This window comes from Pelophylax lessonae (genome assembly GCF_965119305.1).
Source record: "Pelophylax lessonae genome assembly, chromosome: 9".
NCBI classification, from domain to species: domain Eukaryota; kingdom Metazoa; phylum Chordata; class Amphibia; order Anura; family Ranidae; genus Pelophylax; species Pelophylax lessonae.
Window position 1 is genome coordinate 152,018,422 of NC_138776.1, and position 14,526 is coordinate 152,032,947.

General features: G+C 44.9%; 1 protein-coding gene across 5 annotated transcripts in view; it reads right to left on the minus strand.

Moving 5' to 3' along the window:
• GBF1 (golgi brefeldin A resistant guanine nucleotide exchange factor 1) overlaps nt 1–14,526 on the minus strand; it is a 332,969-nt gene that overhangs the window by 59,912 nt on the left and 258,531 nt on the right. For all 5 annotated transcript variants that reach the window (XM_082268417.1, XM_082268418.1, XM_082268420.1 and 2 more), the window contains 2 exons: nt 3,888–4,008; nt 557–628 (listed from right to left, as the gene is read on the minus strand). In XM_082268417.1, coding sequence (XP_082124543.1) covers nt 557–628; nt 3,888–4,008 — 193 coding nt within the window. The remainder of the gene's footprint in view (nt 1–556; nt 629–3,887; nt 4,009–14,526) is intronic.

The window sequence follows — 14,526 nt, forward strand, 5'->3', positions numbered from 1 at the left end:
AATTTCAAGGGGCGTGAATACTTTTTCAAGGCACTGTACATGAAGAAACAGAAAAATTTGAGGCAACCCACATCCACAGAAAATCTGTGGTTAGGTCTTTTTGTGGAAGTTCTATTGATGTGCGCTTTTTGAGGGGTTCGCAAGTGCTTGGGTAGTACTATATTTTACTTTCACTAAAACATTATATAAAACATAGGGGACACAAAGACCGCTATGTGATATAAACCTGCCCTCCATTGAAGCTAACGGAGCACGCAGATTGCAAGCACTCTTTTTTCAAAAAAAAAATAAAAAAAAAGTTAAATATTTTTATTAAAATGTAATTACATTTGCCTAAATACAGCCATAATTTGAATTGAAAAAATGTTGTAGAATGCAACCATGGCATAAGTTAATCACCCCCCTATAAGACCGGTATACTGTGGACAAGTGACATTTCCATTGTGCTCTGATCCCAGGAAAGTCAAAGCAGTCATTGCTCATGAGATGCTTTAAAGGGTTAACTGAGGCTCTGGGAATGTTCCAATGGAAAAATGTTCTATACTGAATTGCTTACCTTCATTAATTCCTGTAGGGACTCCAGCTGGAGAAATTTGCTCTCTGTAATGAGTTTCTCTGGATCACATAACTATGGGGAAAAGGTTGCAAAAGTAAAAAACATTTATATTTTACAAGCTAGTTCTTTAACTGATTTTCTACTGTGGAATGTTTATCAATGATGAGTGGTGGACTATTAAGTTACCTAGTGCTACTTATGGACAGCACTGGATAAAACATAAATCGGGCGGTTGTTATTGGATGGCTCAGTTCACAAAAACAATGTATTGAGCTGATTCAAGCGGCTCTGTGCCACGTGATCACTGATAATCACAGTGATCATAAATGGACATCTGGAAAAACTATTAGTGTTGGTTCCTCTCCTTTCTGTTTCAACAGAGCAAGGAGAAGATATGTAGTAATTTATGAAAAATGAATGCATAAATCATCAGCAGCTGATTCATTGTGAGGGACATATCACTGACAGTGGGAACTTTCTTTTTTTACCCTTTCAACTTTCTCCCCCCCCCCCCCCCCCCCCACACCCCCTACATCGGATGTTCAGTCTTTCTCTGTAGATGACCTGTATATTAACCCCTTCCCCTCTTAGCTTGCACATCGACCTCTTCATGTTCATCCTCCTGCTGTATATGGCCTGTACATTCAATATATCTAATGTACCATTAGTGAGCTACCTGCTCGGCCAGGACGCCTGTAATACGCTGTAGAGAGGAGCACTGACTAAGGGGTTTTGTCATGGGTAGCGTGATGGGGAACTCTAAGAGACTAGTTCCCCAACTAGGTCTGCCTCCCTGGTGATTGGGCCACTGCCATAGCCGTTAAGACAGCCCAAAAGCAGCTTTGGAATCCACCCATGTTAATTGCAAGGGAAATTACCTGATTTTGAAAAATGAGAAACTAGCTCCCCATCAGGTCTGCCTGTGTTATGATAGACAGTGGACTGAAGTGGTTGTGGATTCCATTGCCCCTATTGGGTTGTCACATGGACATTGAATCCACACACTGCCATCAGTCTCAAAAAAGCAACCCTCACGGAGAACTAGTCTTAGCATTAACATTAGGCTCCACTCTGACCAAATTTAGCCCTGTTCATTGATTGCTAGGATACTAGTGGACTGCATACTAGCAACCAACGAAACATATACAAAACACCCTGGCAACAACCTAATATTCCCACTGTGCAACAATGGCTGCGGGTGGTAGATAACATATCATATGGAAGATCTAATATACGAACATATAGATCTGGCATCCGTAGTGCACAAGATATGGGTCTGCTGGTTCGCCTTTACATTCCCCTCCACCTATTCTGAAACTATGTCTCAAGCCAATTAATGTTGCATATTTTATGAATGATGTCTTATACATACTGATTGGATAAGGTCTTGCTATGTTACCGATTTTGTTATGCTGATTGCAGACATCTTGAATGTTGCCAATTTAAGATGTTTGGCTTTTACATTGCATTGTTTGATGTATGGAAGTTTATGTATCTTTTCAATAAAAACGTATTGGAAAAAAAAAAAACACAGAAAAACCTTGCCCTTTTGGTGAACAGAGCGTGCATAGAAGCAGTTTTGTTGTCTTTGTTTTTGCTTTTATATGTATTTAGCGAGCCAAGGTATGTACAATTGGCTCAATTTTCTACCTTTATATGTGAAAAAAATTAAATGAAAAAGTTGAAAAAAATAAATAAAATACAATAAAGAAAAAAAGCAACCAGCTCCGCCTCCCCTTTCTGATAACTCTGGCCTGTCTCTATAAACTGGTGGTATATTACCAGTTTTGCTATATACAGGCAGCAACTCTTTTCAAATTTGTAGCAGCCACAGCTAAACAATGTTAAAGTGGTCCAAATAAGGACTACGTAAATCTGTTGTAACTAGGGATGCACCGAAATTTCGGCCACCGATATTTTCGGACGAAAATGAGACTATTCCATTTCGGCCGATAAGGGGTTAAATATGCCGAAAATGTATGGCCGCTGATCTGTGTAAAAAGCCATTCATTTCCCTGTCATTTGTGCTCTCCGCTACGATCCGATTGTGATTTACAGTGACTTCCCGGGGGAGAGGGACCCAGAATGCACAGTGTAGGAGGATCTCATCCTCCTCCGTGCCAATCGCTGCATCACTCCACCCACCTCCTCCCTTCCCTGTCCTTCGCTGAGGAGGAAGGTAATGTCGATGTGTGCTGTAAGAAAAAAAAAAAGTTTCTCCCCTTTTCTCCTGCATCCTGTGTCAGAAGTCAGAACGGATTAAATTTATAATCACAGCCTAGTGCTCAACCCCTTCTAACTGCAGCACGCGAGGCAGTCAGTGTGAGTGTCAGTGTCAGTCAGTCAGTGTCAGTCAGTCAGTGAGTGTCAGTGAGTGTCAGTGAGTAAGTGTCAGTCAGTGAGTGTCAGTCAGTTAGTCAGTGAGTGTCAGTCAGTCAGTGAGTGTCAGTCAGTCAGTCAGTGAGTGTCAGTCAGTCAGTCAGTCAGTGAGTGTCAGTCAGTCAGTGAGTGAGTGTCAGTCAGTCAGTCAGTGAGTGTCAGTCAGTGAGTGTCAGTCAGTCAGTGAGTGTCAGTCAGTCAGTCAGTGAGTGTCAGTCAGTCAGTCAGTCAGTGAGTGTCAGTCAGTCAGTCAGTGAGTGTCAGTCAGTCAGTGAGTGTCAGTTAGTCAGTGAGTGTCAGTCAGTTAGTCAGTCAGTTAGTGTCAGTCAGTCAGTGAGTGTCAGTCAGTCAGTCAGTGAGTGTCAGTTAGTCAGTCAGTGAGTGTCAGTCAGTGAGTGTCAGTCAGTGAGTGTCAGTCAGTGAGTGTCAGTCAGTGAGTGTCAGTCAGTGAGTGTCAGTCAGTGAGTGTCAGTCAGTTAGTCAGTCAGTGTCAGTTAGTCAGTCAGTGTCAGTTAGTCAGTGTCAGTCAGGGAGTGTCAGTCAGTTAGTCAGTGAGTGTCAGTTAGTCAGTGTCAGTCAGTGAGTGTCAGTGAGTGTCAGTCAGTTAGTCAGTGAGTGTCAGTTAGTGAGTGTCAGTCAGTCAGTGTCAGTCAGTGAGTGTCAGTCAGTGAGTGTCAGTCAGTCAGTGAGTGTCAGTCAGTCAGTCAGTGATATTGATAGAAAGAACTTATTTAAAATCATTTGGGGAAAAAAAAGTCATGTTTCGGTTTTCAGCCAAGGGCATCCTGAATTTTCGGTTTCGGCCCAAAATTTTCATTTCGGTGCATCCCTAGTTGTAACTGTTAAAAAACTGATGTAATGCTTTCATGAATTATGCACAGAACTTTCTACTGAGCCTATACTGCCCAAAACCCTTATTAAATTGCCCTCATCATGACCTTGTTTGACATACCTTTATACACTCCAATGCTAGTTTCTTGGATTCTTGGTTTTCAGTAGGTCCTCTCATACTTGACTGCTCAGTGGCACTCAGGGTTAGCCAGCTGACAAAACTCAGGACAGATGACTCCCCACTACAAAAAAAAAAAAAAAAGTTGAACTCACTTACAGGACAAGTTTTAAAACCGCACTACAGTTATGCCAACCATACGTCCTCATGCAGACAGGGCGGTTTTAAAGCTGCTTTTACCAGCGTAACGCTTTTTTTTTTTTTCAGCTTAAAAACACCTTTCAATGTCATTCTATGGCCTCAAGCCTCATGCACACACAAACTTTAAGGAGCTGTAAGTGGCATAGCGTTTTCAATCTGCAAAAAAAAAAAAAACAGGGCCAGCGTGTTCTGAAGATCAGAGTTACAGCTGTAAAAATGTCTGACACTGCTAAAGGCTGCTCAACTAAGGTTTTTTTTGACATGTCAAAATCAATGATTCCCTATGAGAGCCCATTGATTTGAATGTAAGTCGCATCCAAGTCAGATCATGATGATCGGACTTGTGCCCTGAGGATTTTGAAGGGAAACTCCAAAAAAAAAACGGCATACCCCCTTCTCCAAGCCATACCTGGCCGTTGGAGTCTGGTATGGATCTCGACATGGAATCCCAAGTCAAAAATGGGAAAAAAAAAATAAAAAAATGCGTGGGAAGACAGCAGGGGAAGGAGACTGGGTCAGCGGCAGGGAAGACAGCAGCGTGGAGAAGACGGGAGGAAGAAGACAGGAGGGAGAAGAAAAGATGAATAAATTTAATAAAGGACTTTTTTTCTTGTTTTTATTTGCACAAAATTGCATTCTTTTGGGGTAAATGGGAAGGGGGGGGGGCCATTGGGATCAGGGGGACCCCCTTGTTAAAGGGTTCTTCTAGATTCCGATAAGCCCCCTGACCGCAGACCCCCACAGCCACCGCCCAGAGTTGTCAGAACCCCCCCCCCTCCCGACCCAAAGCACCTACCCCCCCCCCTATGTTGAGAGCATGTAGCTTGGTATGATCCAGAAGAGGGGGGGGGGGCGCAATACCTTTTTTTTTGGGCGTGGGGTTCCCTTTCAAAATCTATACCAGACTCAAAAGGGCCTGGTATGGATCTTGGGGGGGGCATGGCATTTTTTTTTTTTTTAATTTTGGCTTGGGGTTTCCCTTTAAGAACCTCAGCGCATCATGATCCAACTTGGATGTGACTTATTTTCAAATCAATGTGCTTAAGGTCAGATCAGCTAAGACGGCTCTCTTAGGGAACCACTGATTTTGAATAGAGGCAGAGAGACGCTGCTGAAAGCCAACGTGGCGAGACGCGCATTGACGCCAATGCAAAAAGCCAATAAAAGCGCCTTTTTACAAACGCTTTTTCCTGGTGTTGGTAGTGGCTTTGCAGCTCCACTACCCATAGTCCATTTACATCTGGCCACCCATAAAGCCAGCACAAGTCCTTGGTGTATGCAGAAAAACTGAATGGGCTCGGATGTCAAAACACTGACATCTGTCCTTGTTCGGCTCCAATTATGATTGGTGGGGCACTGTGACAGCTTCCTGGTGGGATAAGCAAGGCAAGTTCAGACTAGGGTCCGAACACACCTGAACTCATCCCAGCTAATTAGTTGTAAAAAAAAAAAAATTGAAAGTAAGTAAGACATCTCTGCTGCTTTAGAATATGTGTAATAAGAATATTAGAAAAAAATGGATTTTTGTAAAATCTTACCGTAAAATCCTTTTCTCTTAGCTCATCGACAGACGTAGTCCTCGGTGATACACCACCTTCGGGTTATGTTACCTCCGCAGGAGCAGGACTAGACAGGAAATTAAAAAGCTCTGGCCACACCCTAGGGGCAGTCCCAGAGGGTATATCCTCTCTCTCTCTGCCTCAGCAAATCAGTTATGTGAAAAAGCAGTGCTTAGAGAATTTAACCCAACCCAACTCCAAAACAGAGGGGCGGGGACTACGTCTGTCGATGAGCTAAGAGAAAAGGATTTTACAGTAAGATTTTACAAAAATCCATTTTTCTCTAGCGCTCATCGACAGACGTAGTCCTCGGTGATACACCACCTTCGGGACGTCCCAGAGCAGTATCACAACTGAGGGGTGGGAAAATGGAAATCAAATCCCAATCTAGAAGGCCCAACCGGTGCCAACTAGAAGTTTACAATGCTCATCCTTTATGATGAGACTCAACAAAAAAGGAGAAAACAAAATTTTTTTTTTTTTTTTCAAACAGAAAAAAACCCTCGAGGTAGACCACCGGTCTCCTCAAATTGCGGCCTGCAAAACCTTGCGGCCGAATGAGGCATCCGCCGATGCAGTCACATCAATTTTATAGAATTTTGTAAAGGTATGTACCGACGACCAGGTGGCCGCCTTACATACCTGGACCACTGACGCCTGATGGCGAAAGGCCCAGGAAGTACTGAGCGCTCGAGTGGAGTGCGCCCTAACAGGGAACGGAGGACTCTGACCCTTAATAGAATAAGCCTGTACCACCGTTTGTCTAATCCATTTGGCAATGGTCGCGGCAGATGCAGGCAAACCCTTTCTGGGGCCATCCGTGATCACAAAAAGTGAATCCGTCTTACGGAATGATTCCGTAGATTTCAGGTATACCCTGATTGCCCGAACCACATCTAAGGAATGCAACGCATGTTCCCGATGATGCTTGGGCTGAGGACACAAGGAAGGTAGTACAATATCTTCATTCAGATGAAAATCTGAAACCACCTTGGGAAGAAAAGATGGCTTAGGATGAAGTACTACCTTATCCCTATGAATCACTAGGTATGGTGACTGGCATGATAATGCAGCCAGTTCTGACACCCTGCGAGCAGAAGTAATAGCCACCAAGAAGGCCACCTTCTGGGATAGAGTAAGCAAGGGAATCTCCCTGATGTTTTCAAAAGGAGGTTTCTGTAGAACCGACAAAACCAAATTAAGATCCCAGGGCGGTAAGGGCGCGCGGACTGGAGGAGCCAGGTGCCGCACCCCCTGGATGAAATTCCGCACCAAGGATTTGGTAGCTAAAGGCTTCTGAAAGAAGATTGCTAATGCTGAAACTTGACCCTTGATGGTGCTCAAGGCTAGCTTCTGCTCAACCCCTTGTTGCAAAAAAGCCAATATTCGAGTCACCGAATAGGTACGTGGAGGAAATCCTAAAGATTCGCACCACGCAATATAAGTCTTCCATGTGTGATAATAGACTTTGCTGGAAGTCGCTTTCCTTGCTTTAATAAGGGTAGGAATGACTGAAGTAGACAAACCTCTGTCCTTCAGTACTTGGGTCTCAATGGCCAGGCCATTAAAACCAGCGACTGTAAAGCACGAAGGTAAATTGGTCCTTGAGACCACAGACACTCCCTGAGACGAAGTTCCCACGGAACGTCTGCGACTAACATGTCCAAGTCGGCCAGGCCGGCTTGAGGAGGCCAGCCTAGAATTTCTAGGACCACTGGCGCTGATTGGATCTGAACCAGGCGTCCCTAGAGCTATCTGGCCCCGACCATCCGAGAAAGTCTGGTCGTTTTCTGTTCCCACACATTTATCAAATACCTGATAGTTATCAGGAAAGGTGATCTTTTCTGGTTGAACCTCAGGGACCGAAGTCACCCGACTAGAGGCTACTTGGCCTATCTGGTCAACCAGATCCGATTCCTGTGAGGTATCGGGACTAATCTTAGGAAAAGGTAAAGGAAAAGATCTTTTCAGGGAACGGTAACTACCGCTTCCTGTGGTACTTAAATGTTGGAAGGGAAGAATCGCACCGGTAGTAGTGGTTGATGCTCGAACTAATGTCCTGAATACCGGTGAAAACGTCCCCCCACCCTGAAACCGGGTGGGGGCGCACCTTCAGGCTGTGTACTCCTTTGCTTCGGGTTTGGCTGGGTTGGTCCCCTTCTTGAACCCTCCTGGAGGAGTCTTGCCTTTCCCGCTAGTACCAGCCGGGCGCCCTTTATGGGCGGTAAAGAAAGGTCCTCGCTTGTTGCGAGGTCCCTTAGCTTTTGCAGCCTGTGGCAAAAAAGTGCTCTTGCCCCCAGTGGCATCCTTAATGATTTCATCTAGGTTGGCTCCAAATAGACGATTCCCCTGAAAGGGGAGATTGGTCAAGGTCTTTTTGGAACCTAGGTCAGCTGACCAGCATTTTAACCACAGCACACGTCTGAGGATCACTGCTAACTTAGATGCATGCCCTAATAAGGGAGTAGTGTCCAAGGCTGCGTCACAGATAAACCGTAGCCCTTGTCTGATCTGTTCCATCAAATCAGATGTCTCCTGGGGAATATCTTTTCCCCTAAGATCTTGGCGTACCATTTTCGCCCATTCCGTAAGTGTCTGGGAAACTAGACCAATAACGATTACTGGTCTAAATGCTGACCCTATCAGAGAAAAGATAGTGCGGGACTCTGCTTCTATCTTTCGATCCACCGGATCCTTAAAGGACGAAGTGTCCTCCACTGGAATAACCGTGGCTTTATTCAGCCTGGAAATAGGCGGATCCACGACTGGTGGTACCGTCCATTTCTTAATGATGGATTCCTCAAACGGATAGCGTCTAGCAATACGCTTGGAAATAGTAAAGGTACGTTTAGAATGCTCCCATTCTCCTTTAATCTGATTACCAAAACATTTAGGTACAGGAAAAGCCTTCGCCGTCTTGATGGGCTTATTAGTCCCAAAAGGCCTCTCTGTTTCAGTTGCCTCTGCCGGTAAAGCCTCAAGTTTTAAGGTTTCTTGCACTGCCACAACTAGTGCGTCCACCAATGCTTCTTCCTGAATTATAGCAAGAGAAGAAGCGTCCTCCTCACTGTCTGAGGGGGCTTTACCTGGGATAACAGCCCTTGCAGAGGAACCTGCAACTGCCGTGACCATCTCTGAATCTGAGTCAGAGGTGTCAGATGGTATAGGGGTAGGCGGGGGTCGCTTCCTTGACCCCCGTCCCTGACAGGCCGCCTCCACCCGAGCCACCATAGACTCCAAAATTGCTGTAAATGACTCCGAGTCATAAATGACTCCGAAGTCCCGAGGCCCCCTCGAGGGAAACAGGTGGGGGAATATGTGTGGCAGGGTCCATGATAACTCCAGTTACTTCCTGGATAATATAATTCAAAAGTAAAGAAAAAAACTTTTTTTTTTTTTTTTTTTTTCTTTTCTGACCCCCGGCGCCACAAAAAAGCCCCTTAGTGTTACCTGCTTAGGGATCCCTATCGATCGAGAGAGAGAGAGAGATAGACCCCCAGGCTCACCACTTGATGCTCAGAGTTAAACTGCAACAGCTTACAGCGCTGTCTTGACAAACAGGAAGTCTTTTGGCTGGCTGCCCAGGAAGAAAGGAGGCGGCTCCGCCCCTCTGCACGCCTTCCGGCGCCTCCCCCAAGCTCCACGAGGTGTAGGATCACCTCAAACATGGCCGCCCCCATGCTGGAGACACGAGGCTACGCCAAAATGGCGGCTCGTGCGATCCTGCAAGAAAAAATGGCGGCGGCCTGCTGAATGGCGGTGTGCTGCAGGGCACACAACACTGTCTCTGCCTGGGGATATGGCGTGGTTGGCGGTATCGGCCCCTGGCGGACCGCATGGCCGTTCGGGAGGCCTGCTAATAGCTGGAGATCTGATTTGGAAGGCAGTCTACATGTCCGTGGCTTCTGACTGGTAGGTAGCTTATACTAAACCCATAAGATTCCCAGAATGCCACAGATTACATCTTTTAAACATGTATACAATAGATTGTTAGCTCCCAAACCAAGCCTCCTGGCTTTTTGTACACAAAAAATCACACTCAAAGTAGGAGGATCTGTGACATGTTATAGGACAGAAAGGACTCTTTCTTACCATACAGAGAGGGGCCCGCGTTCACCACAAAACCCGTCAGGGGGAAAGGGGGAACATACTACTCACCATACCGGAACCAGGCGGGCACCAACTCCTGACAGTACCCCTCTCCACCGGGGCGGGAGGGCTGTCGACCGATACGAACGCAGTGACTCATGGTCTTTGGCGTTTCAGCGAGACGTTTAACTCGCGGGTTTAGTCCTTTTAACGGGACTTTGTCGCGGCCGACCCAGCGCGGAGCTATGGCCTGCACGCGCTCGTAGGCTGAACTGGGGTGACCACCGGATCTCAACATCCAGCCCGTCGCCCAGTTCAGCTTTCTTGCTTGAAGATCTCACAGGAACACTGGAGAAAAAGCTGTCTAAAAAAATCCTTTAAGAAAAAATTCTTGCCAGGACCTAAGATCCCAGCAAGGTGTCTAGGTCCTTACTCCTAACTAGACAGAAAATAACTGATTTGCTGAGGCAGAGAGAGAGAGGATATACCCTCTGGGACTGCCCCTAGGGTGTGGCCAGAGCTTTTTAATTTCCTGTCTAGTCCTGCTCCTGCGGAGGTAACATAACCCGAAGGTGGTGTATCACCGAGGACTACGTCTGTCGATGAGCGCTAGAGAAATATTGGTTATTAAAGGGTAGATTAACCTTTTAGAACATGTTCCAGCTCCTGCCACCAGTCTTCCCCATCTCCCCCCCCCCCCCACTCCCTGTGACAGCATGGGGTCAGGATTTCCAAAAAACAACAATATCTCTCCTGCGCTCAAGTGGTATGCGGGAAGGTGAATCTTCTAGCCGGTTTTATGACACAAAAGAAGTGGTCTTGCTGCCCCCCTCAGGACCAAGGGTATCCAAAAGGCACTACAAGAAAACAACAAGAGAAGGGCGCACCGACCTTGTGCATTACCACTTAAAAGTTTATTAAAATCAAAGAAGGGTAGCGTACAATATACTCACAAACGTAGCATATGAACAAGCATATAGGAAATGGGCACCGCTCGCTTCCAGGACACTTCTCTACTGCTGGATAGCGTGATGGCGTCCTCAAAACCTGATGTGGCTTACGCGTTTCGAGGGAGGACCCTCTTCCTCAGAGCCAAAATCGCCACTCAATTTTGGCTCTGAGGAAGAGGGACCTCCATCAAAACTCGTAAGCCACATTAGGTTTTGAGGACGCCATCACGCTGTCCAGCAGTAGAGAAGTGTCCTGGAAGCGAGCGGTGCCCATTTCCTATATGCTTGTTCATATGCTACGTTTGTGAGTATATTGTACGCTACCCTTCTTTGATTTTAATAAACTTTTAAGTGGTAATGCACAAGGTCAGTGCGCCCTTCTCTTGTTGTTTTCTTGTAGCATGGGGTCAGGGGCAGAGTCGAGTGCAGGATCGAGGGGGCCCTGTAAGGTAGGCAGTACAGGGTCCTATGCTTTCTAACAGTGGCCCTGCAAGCACAGTCTAATTACTCTAGGATTGCTGGTGGATTAAAGTAAGGGATAAAGAAATATGAATGCTACCCATTGCTGAACATGCTAGCTGCCTGTCTGTCCTAATAATCCAAATGCTTTTATGCACTTTGTCTCACTGACCCAGACAGATATGCAGACCAGAAGTCAGAGAAAAAGTGGAAGTTCTTACATGTACACTTATTTTAGGTCTTGATCCTATTGGGTCAGAACTGCCAGCTAACCAACACATCTAGAAAATGAGGTGACAACAATGGCAGCCTCCATGCTCCTCTCATGACAGGTTTAGTTTTAAACTATGCAGAAGGGAGGGAATCCATTCATAGACACCTCTCAGTGCCAGCTGGCAGCATGTGCTGCTTGAAATCATTGCCCAACTCTTACAAAAGCAGCCCGATTAGGCATTATCTGGCTAGTTTTAACGGTATCATAATTTAGCATAACAATGCAGAATATATAGTTACACACACTTCGGAATAGTGGGATTTTTGTACTCGCCATAAACTTCCTTTTTGGATTCTAACTTAGAGTTTACACTATCGCCTACATAAGGATTAGACAGTAACAAAGACTGTAGGGCAAGCTGAAGATAATCCCTCCTAAAACTCTGCATGCCTCAGTTTTGTAGCAAAAAACTAAAAAGAGCATGATCATAAACACGGGGGAAAATCTTTGCAGTGGGTAAAATACATTTTTTTTTGCTTTCCATTGGAAGACATAAGAAGCCTTAAACCTTCAGGATGTCTAAAAGGCATTCCAACTGAGGGATCATAAACTGAAAATGATCACAAATAGGCTCAAAAACCCCATATAAACTGGGGCCTGTCTGCAGTTTAAAGAGCCATCTGAAGGTCCTTATATCGATGAGGCAGGAACATCCAAATGGTAGAACTTAAGAGAACAGAAAGTGAACACTGCAAATTTGAGAAACAGTTGTTTGATGCCAAAAGGTCCTCACAAATGTAGTACAAGCTCACCTTGACAAAAAAAAAAAAAAAAAGGGGAGAACCTAAACTTTGAGACCAAAAGTCTGGATGATAGTTTTCCTGAACCACCTATAAATGGTGGAACAAGACGCCACTAAGCATCCATACCTGGTGCATCTGGTATAATTGATCTTTCTGAAAGAAGCAGTGATTTGAGAGATAGATGCTCAAAACACAAATCAAATCCAAAGGATAGAAATTTCCTTTAAACAAATTGCAGCTGGACAGAGGGATGTTAAACAATGTACTGGCAGAGGTGAGAAACACCTTTGCCAAGAAGGAAGTCCTAGGCTTCAAGTCCACACTGTCATTATGAAAAACCTGGAAGGAATCTCGAATAAGATTGCTAGTTAAGACCCTTGCTTCACGGTGATGGCTACAAGGAAAACTACCTTATGAGACTAGAAAGAGGAATGTCCCTTATGGGTTCAAGCAGCAATTTCTGATGCACAGAGTTTTCCAGATGCAGATCCCACAGGGTCACAGAGAAACCAACAAGGGAAAGTACATTTGAGACCCCCTGGAAAAGGTCTTAAAAAGCCAGAGATCAATAGCCATTAAACAATAGAAAGGACAGAAACCTGATTCTCAATAGTTCTGAGACTCAAACTCTGGTTCACACCTACCTTTGTGAAGGAGAAAATGTATTTCCAAGCAAAACTCCTACTAAAGTTGAAGCCCTGACACTCAAACTAAGCAATGTATTGCTTCTATGTATGATGATAGACATTGCAAGAAGAAGGGTCCCAACCTAGCATTTTAGAAATCAGAGGCACCATTGTCCCCAAGAACCTGGCCTTTAACAGCCATGCAGTTAAAATCAGGAAAAATGCAGCAGCATGGCATTTCGGTCCTCAGGACAGAAGATAGCGATGATCTGGCAGAGCCAATGGAATCACGAATCTAAACTAGGTTGGTGTACCACATCCACATGAACCAGTCCAGAGCAAACGGGATTACAGGAAGGCTCTCCATCTTGACCTCCTAAGCAGACGAGTAAGAAGTTATGTAAGGAAATGCATAGATTAGGGTATAATGCTCCCATGGAACCACTAAAGCATCCACTGATCCGTTTGTAGATTCCTGTACATGTACATACCTTTCCAGTTTATTTTTGAACCTGGTAGATCAGGTCTGCATCTGGGTTCTTCTGCGACACAGGTCCTGGAAAACCTCTGGGTGTAGGGACCACCCGCCCAGTTCCAGGTGCTACTGGCTGAGGAAATGTCCCTGCCAATGGACCACACCTGGGATGCACACAACGGAAAAGGCCTAAACAAGAAGTTCTGCCCACTTTTTTTGCTGCAACAAGACTTTTGGTTCCTCTCCAATGAATAATGTATGCCACTGATGTTGTAATTTCTGAATTTGTCTGATATAAGCCTGCATTTAGATGGCCAATGGCACAGAGACAGCCAAAACATCCGATGCTCCATATGTTGATTAGGAGGATTTCTCTAACAACCAAGTTTCCTGTACAGAAAGGGTGCCAAGAAGGTATTCTTCATGTGGAGGTTGAGGGGGTGGAGAAACAAAAGGAATGCTTGTCTGTCAGAGAGGGAGAAGAATTCAGTCTCTTCCTTGGGTTTTTTTCGTTGAAAAAGATGGGTGCTCTTGTCTGCAATCCAACACTTTGGCCAAGCGCACTGACAGCAAAAAAAGAGCAAAAAGCGTCCAGCAAACAATCACAACTGTAGTTTAAATCTACAGTCATCTGCCCCATTAATTCAATGTGCAATGGATCATCTGAAGCAATGGTTAGATCATTTAAGGGATTTTAACCAATTAGACATGGTTTTGCAAAGTAAAGTTACAGTCAGTCGGGTCACTGCTATACCTCAAATGTCCAGTCCAGCAGGGTTCGGATTCAGTACTCCTAAATCTAGACAGAGCAACCAAACCAGATATCTGCAATTGAAAAGGCCAAGCACCAGCAGAGATTTAGAGAATAGTCTTGGTTGATGAAAAAAATTGAAGGAAAAAAGTTAGCTAGTAAAAAATAGGTTGGCCTAATACAGCAGAGATGTCCATTCTAGGACACTAGCAAAAAACAAAACAAGGCAAGTTGGTAGGAGTGGTTATCCGGGTCTGACCTACAGATTTTTTTTGTAGGCCAGTGTCCAATCCTTCTGTAGGCAGTAGAATAAACTGAATGTTAAAGACTGACTGTTTCTCTCAAGGGACAAGAATTTTTACTAAAAATTTAACTGCAAAATGTGCAATTACCCAAAATAAAGTCACGATGCTGGAGAAGTTCTCAGGAACACAAGCTGTAACATGTCTGGACGTGAATACTAAGGTACAGATTAGCCTTCTGTGACCAACACAAGTGAATCCCACTGATACTGT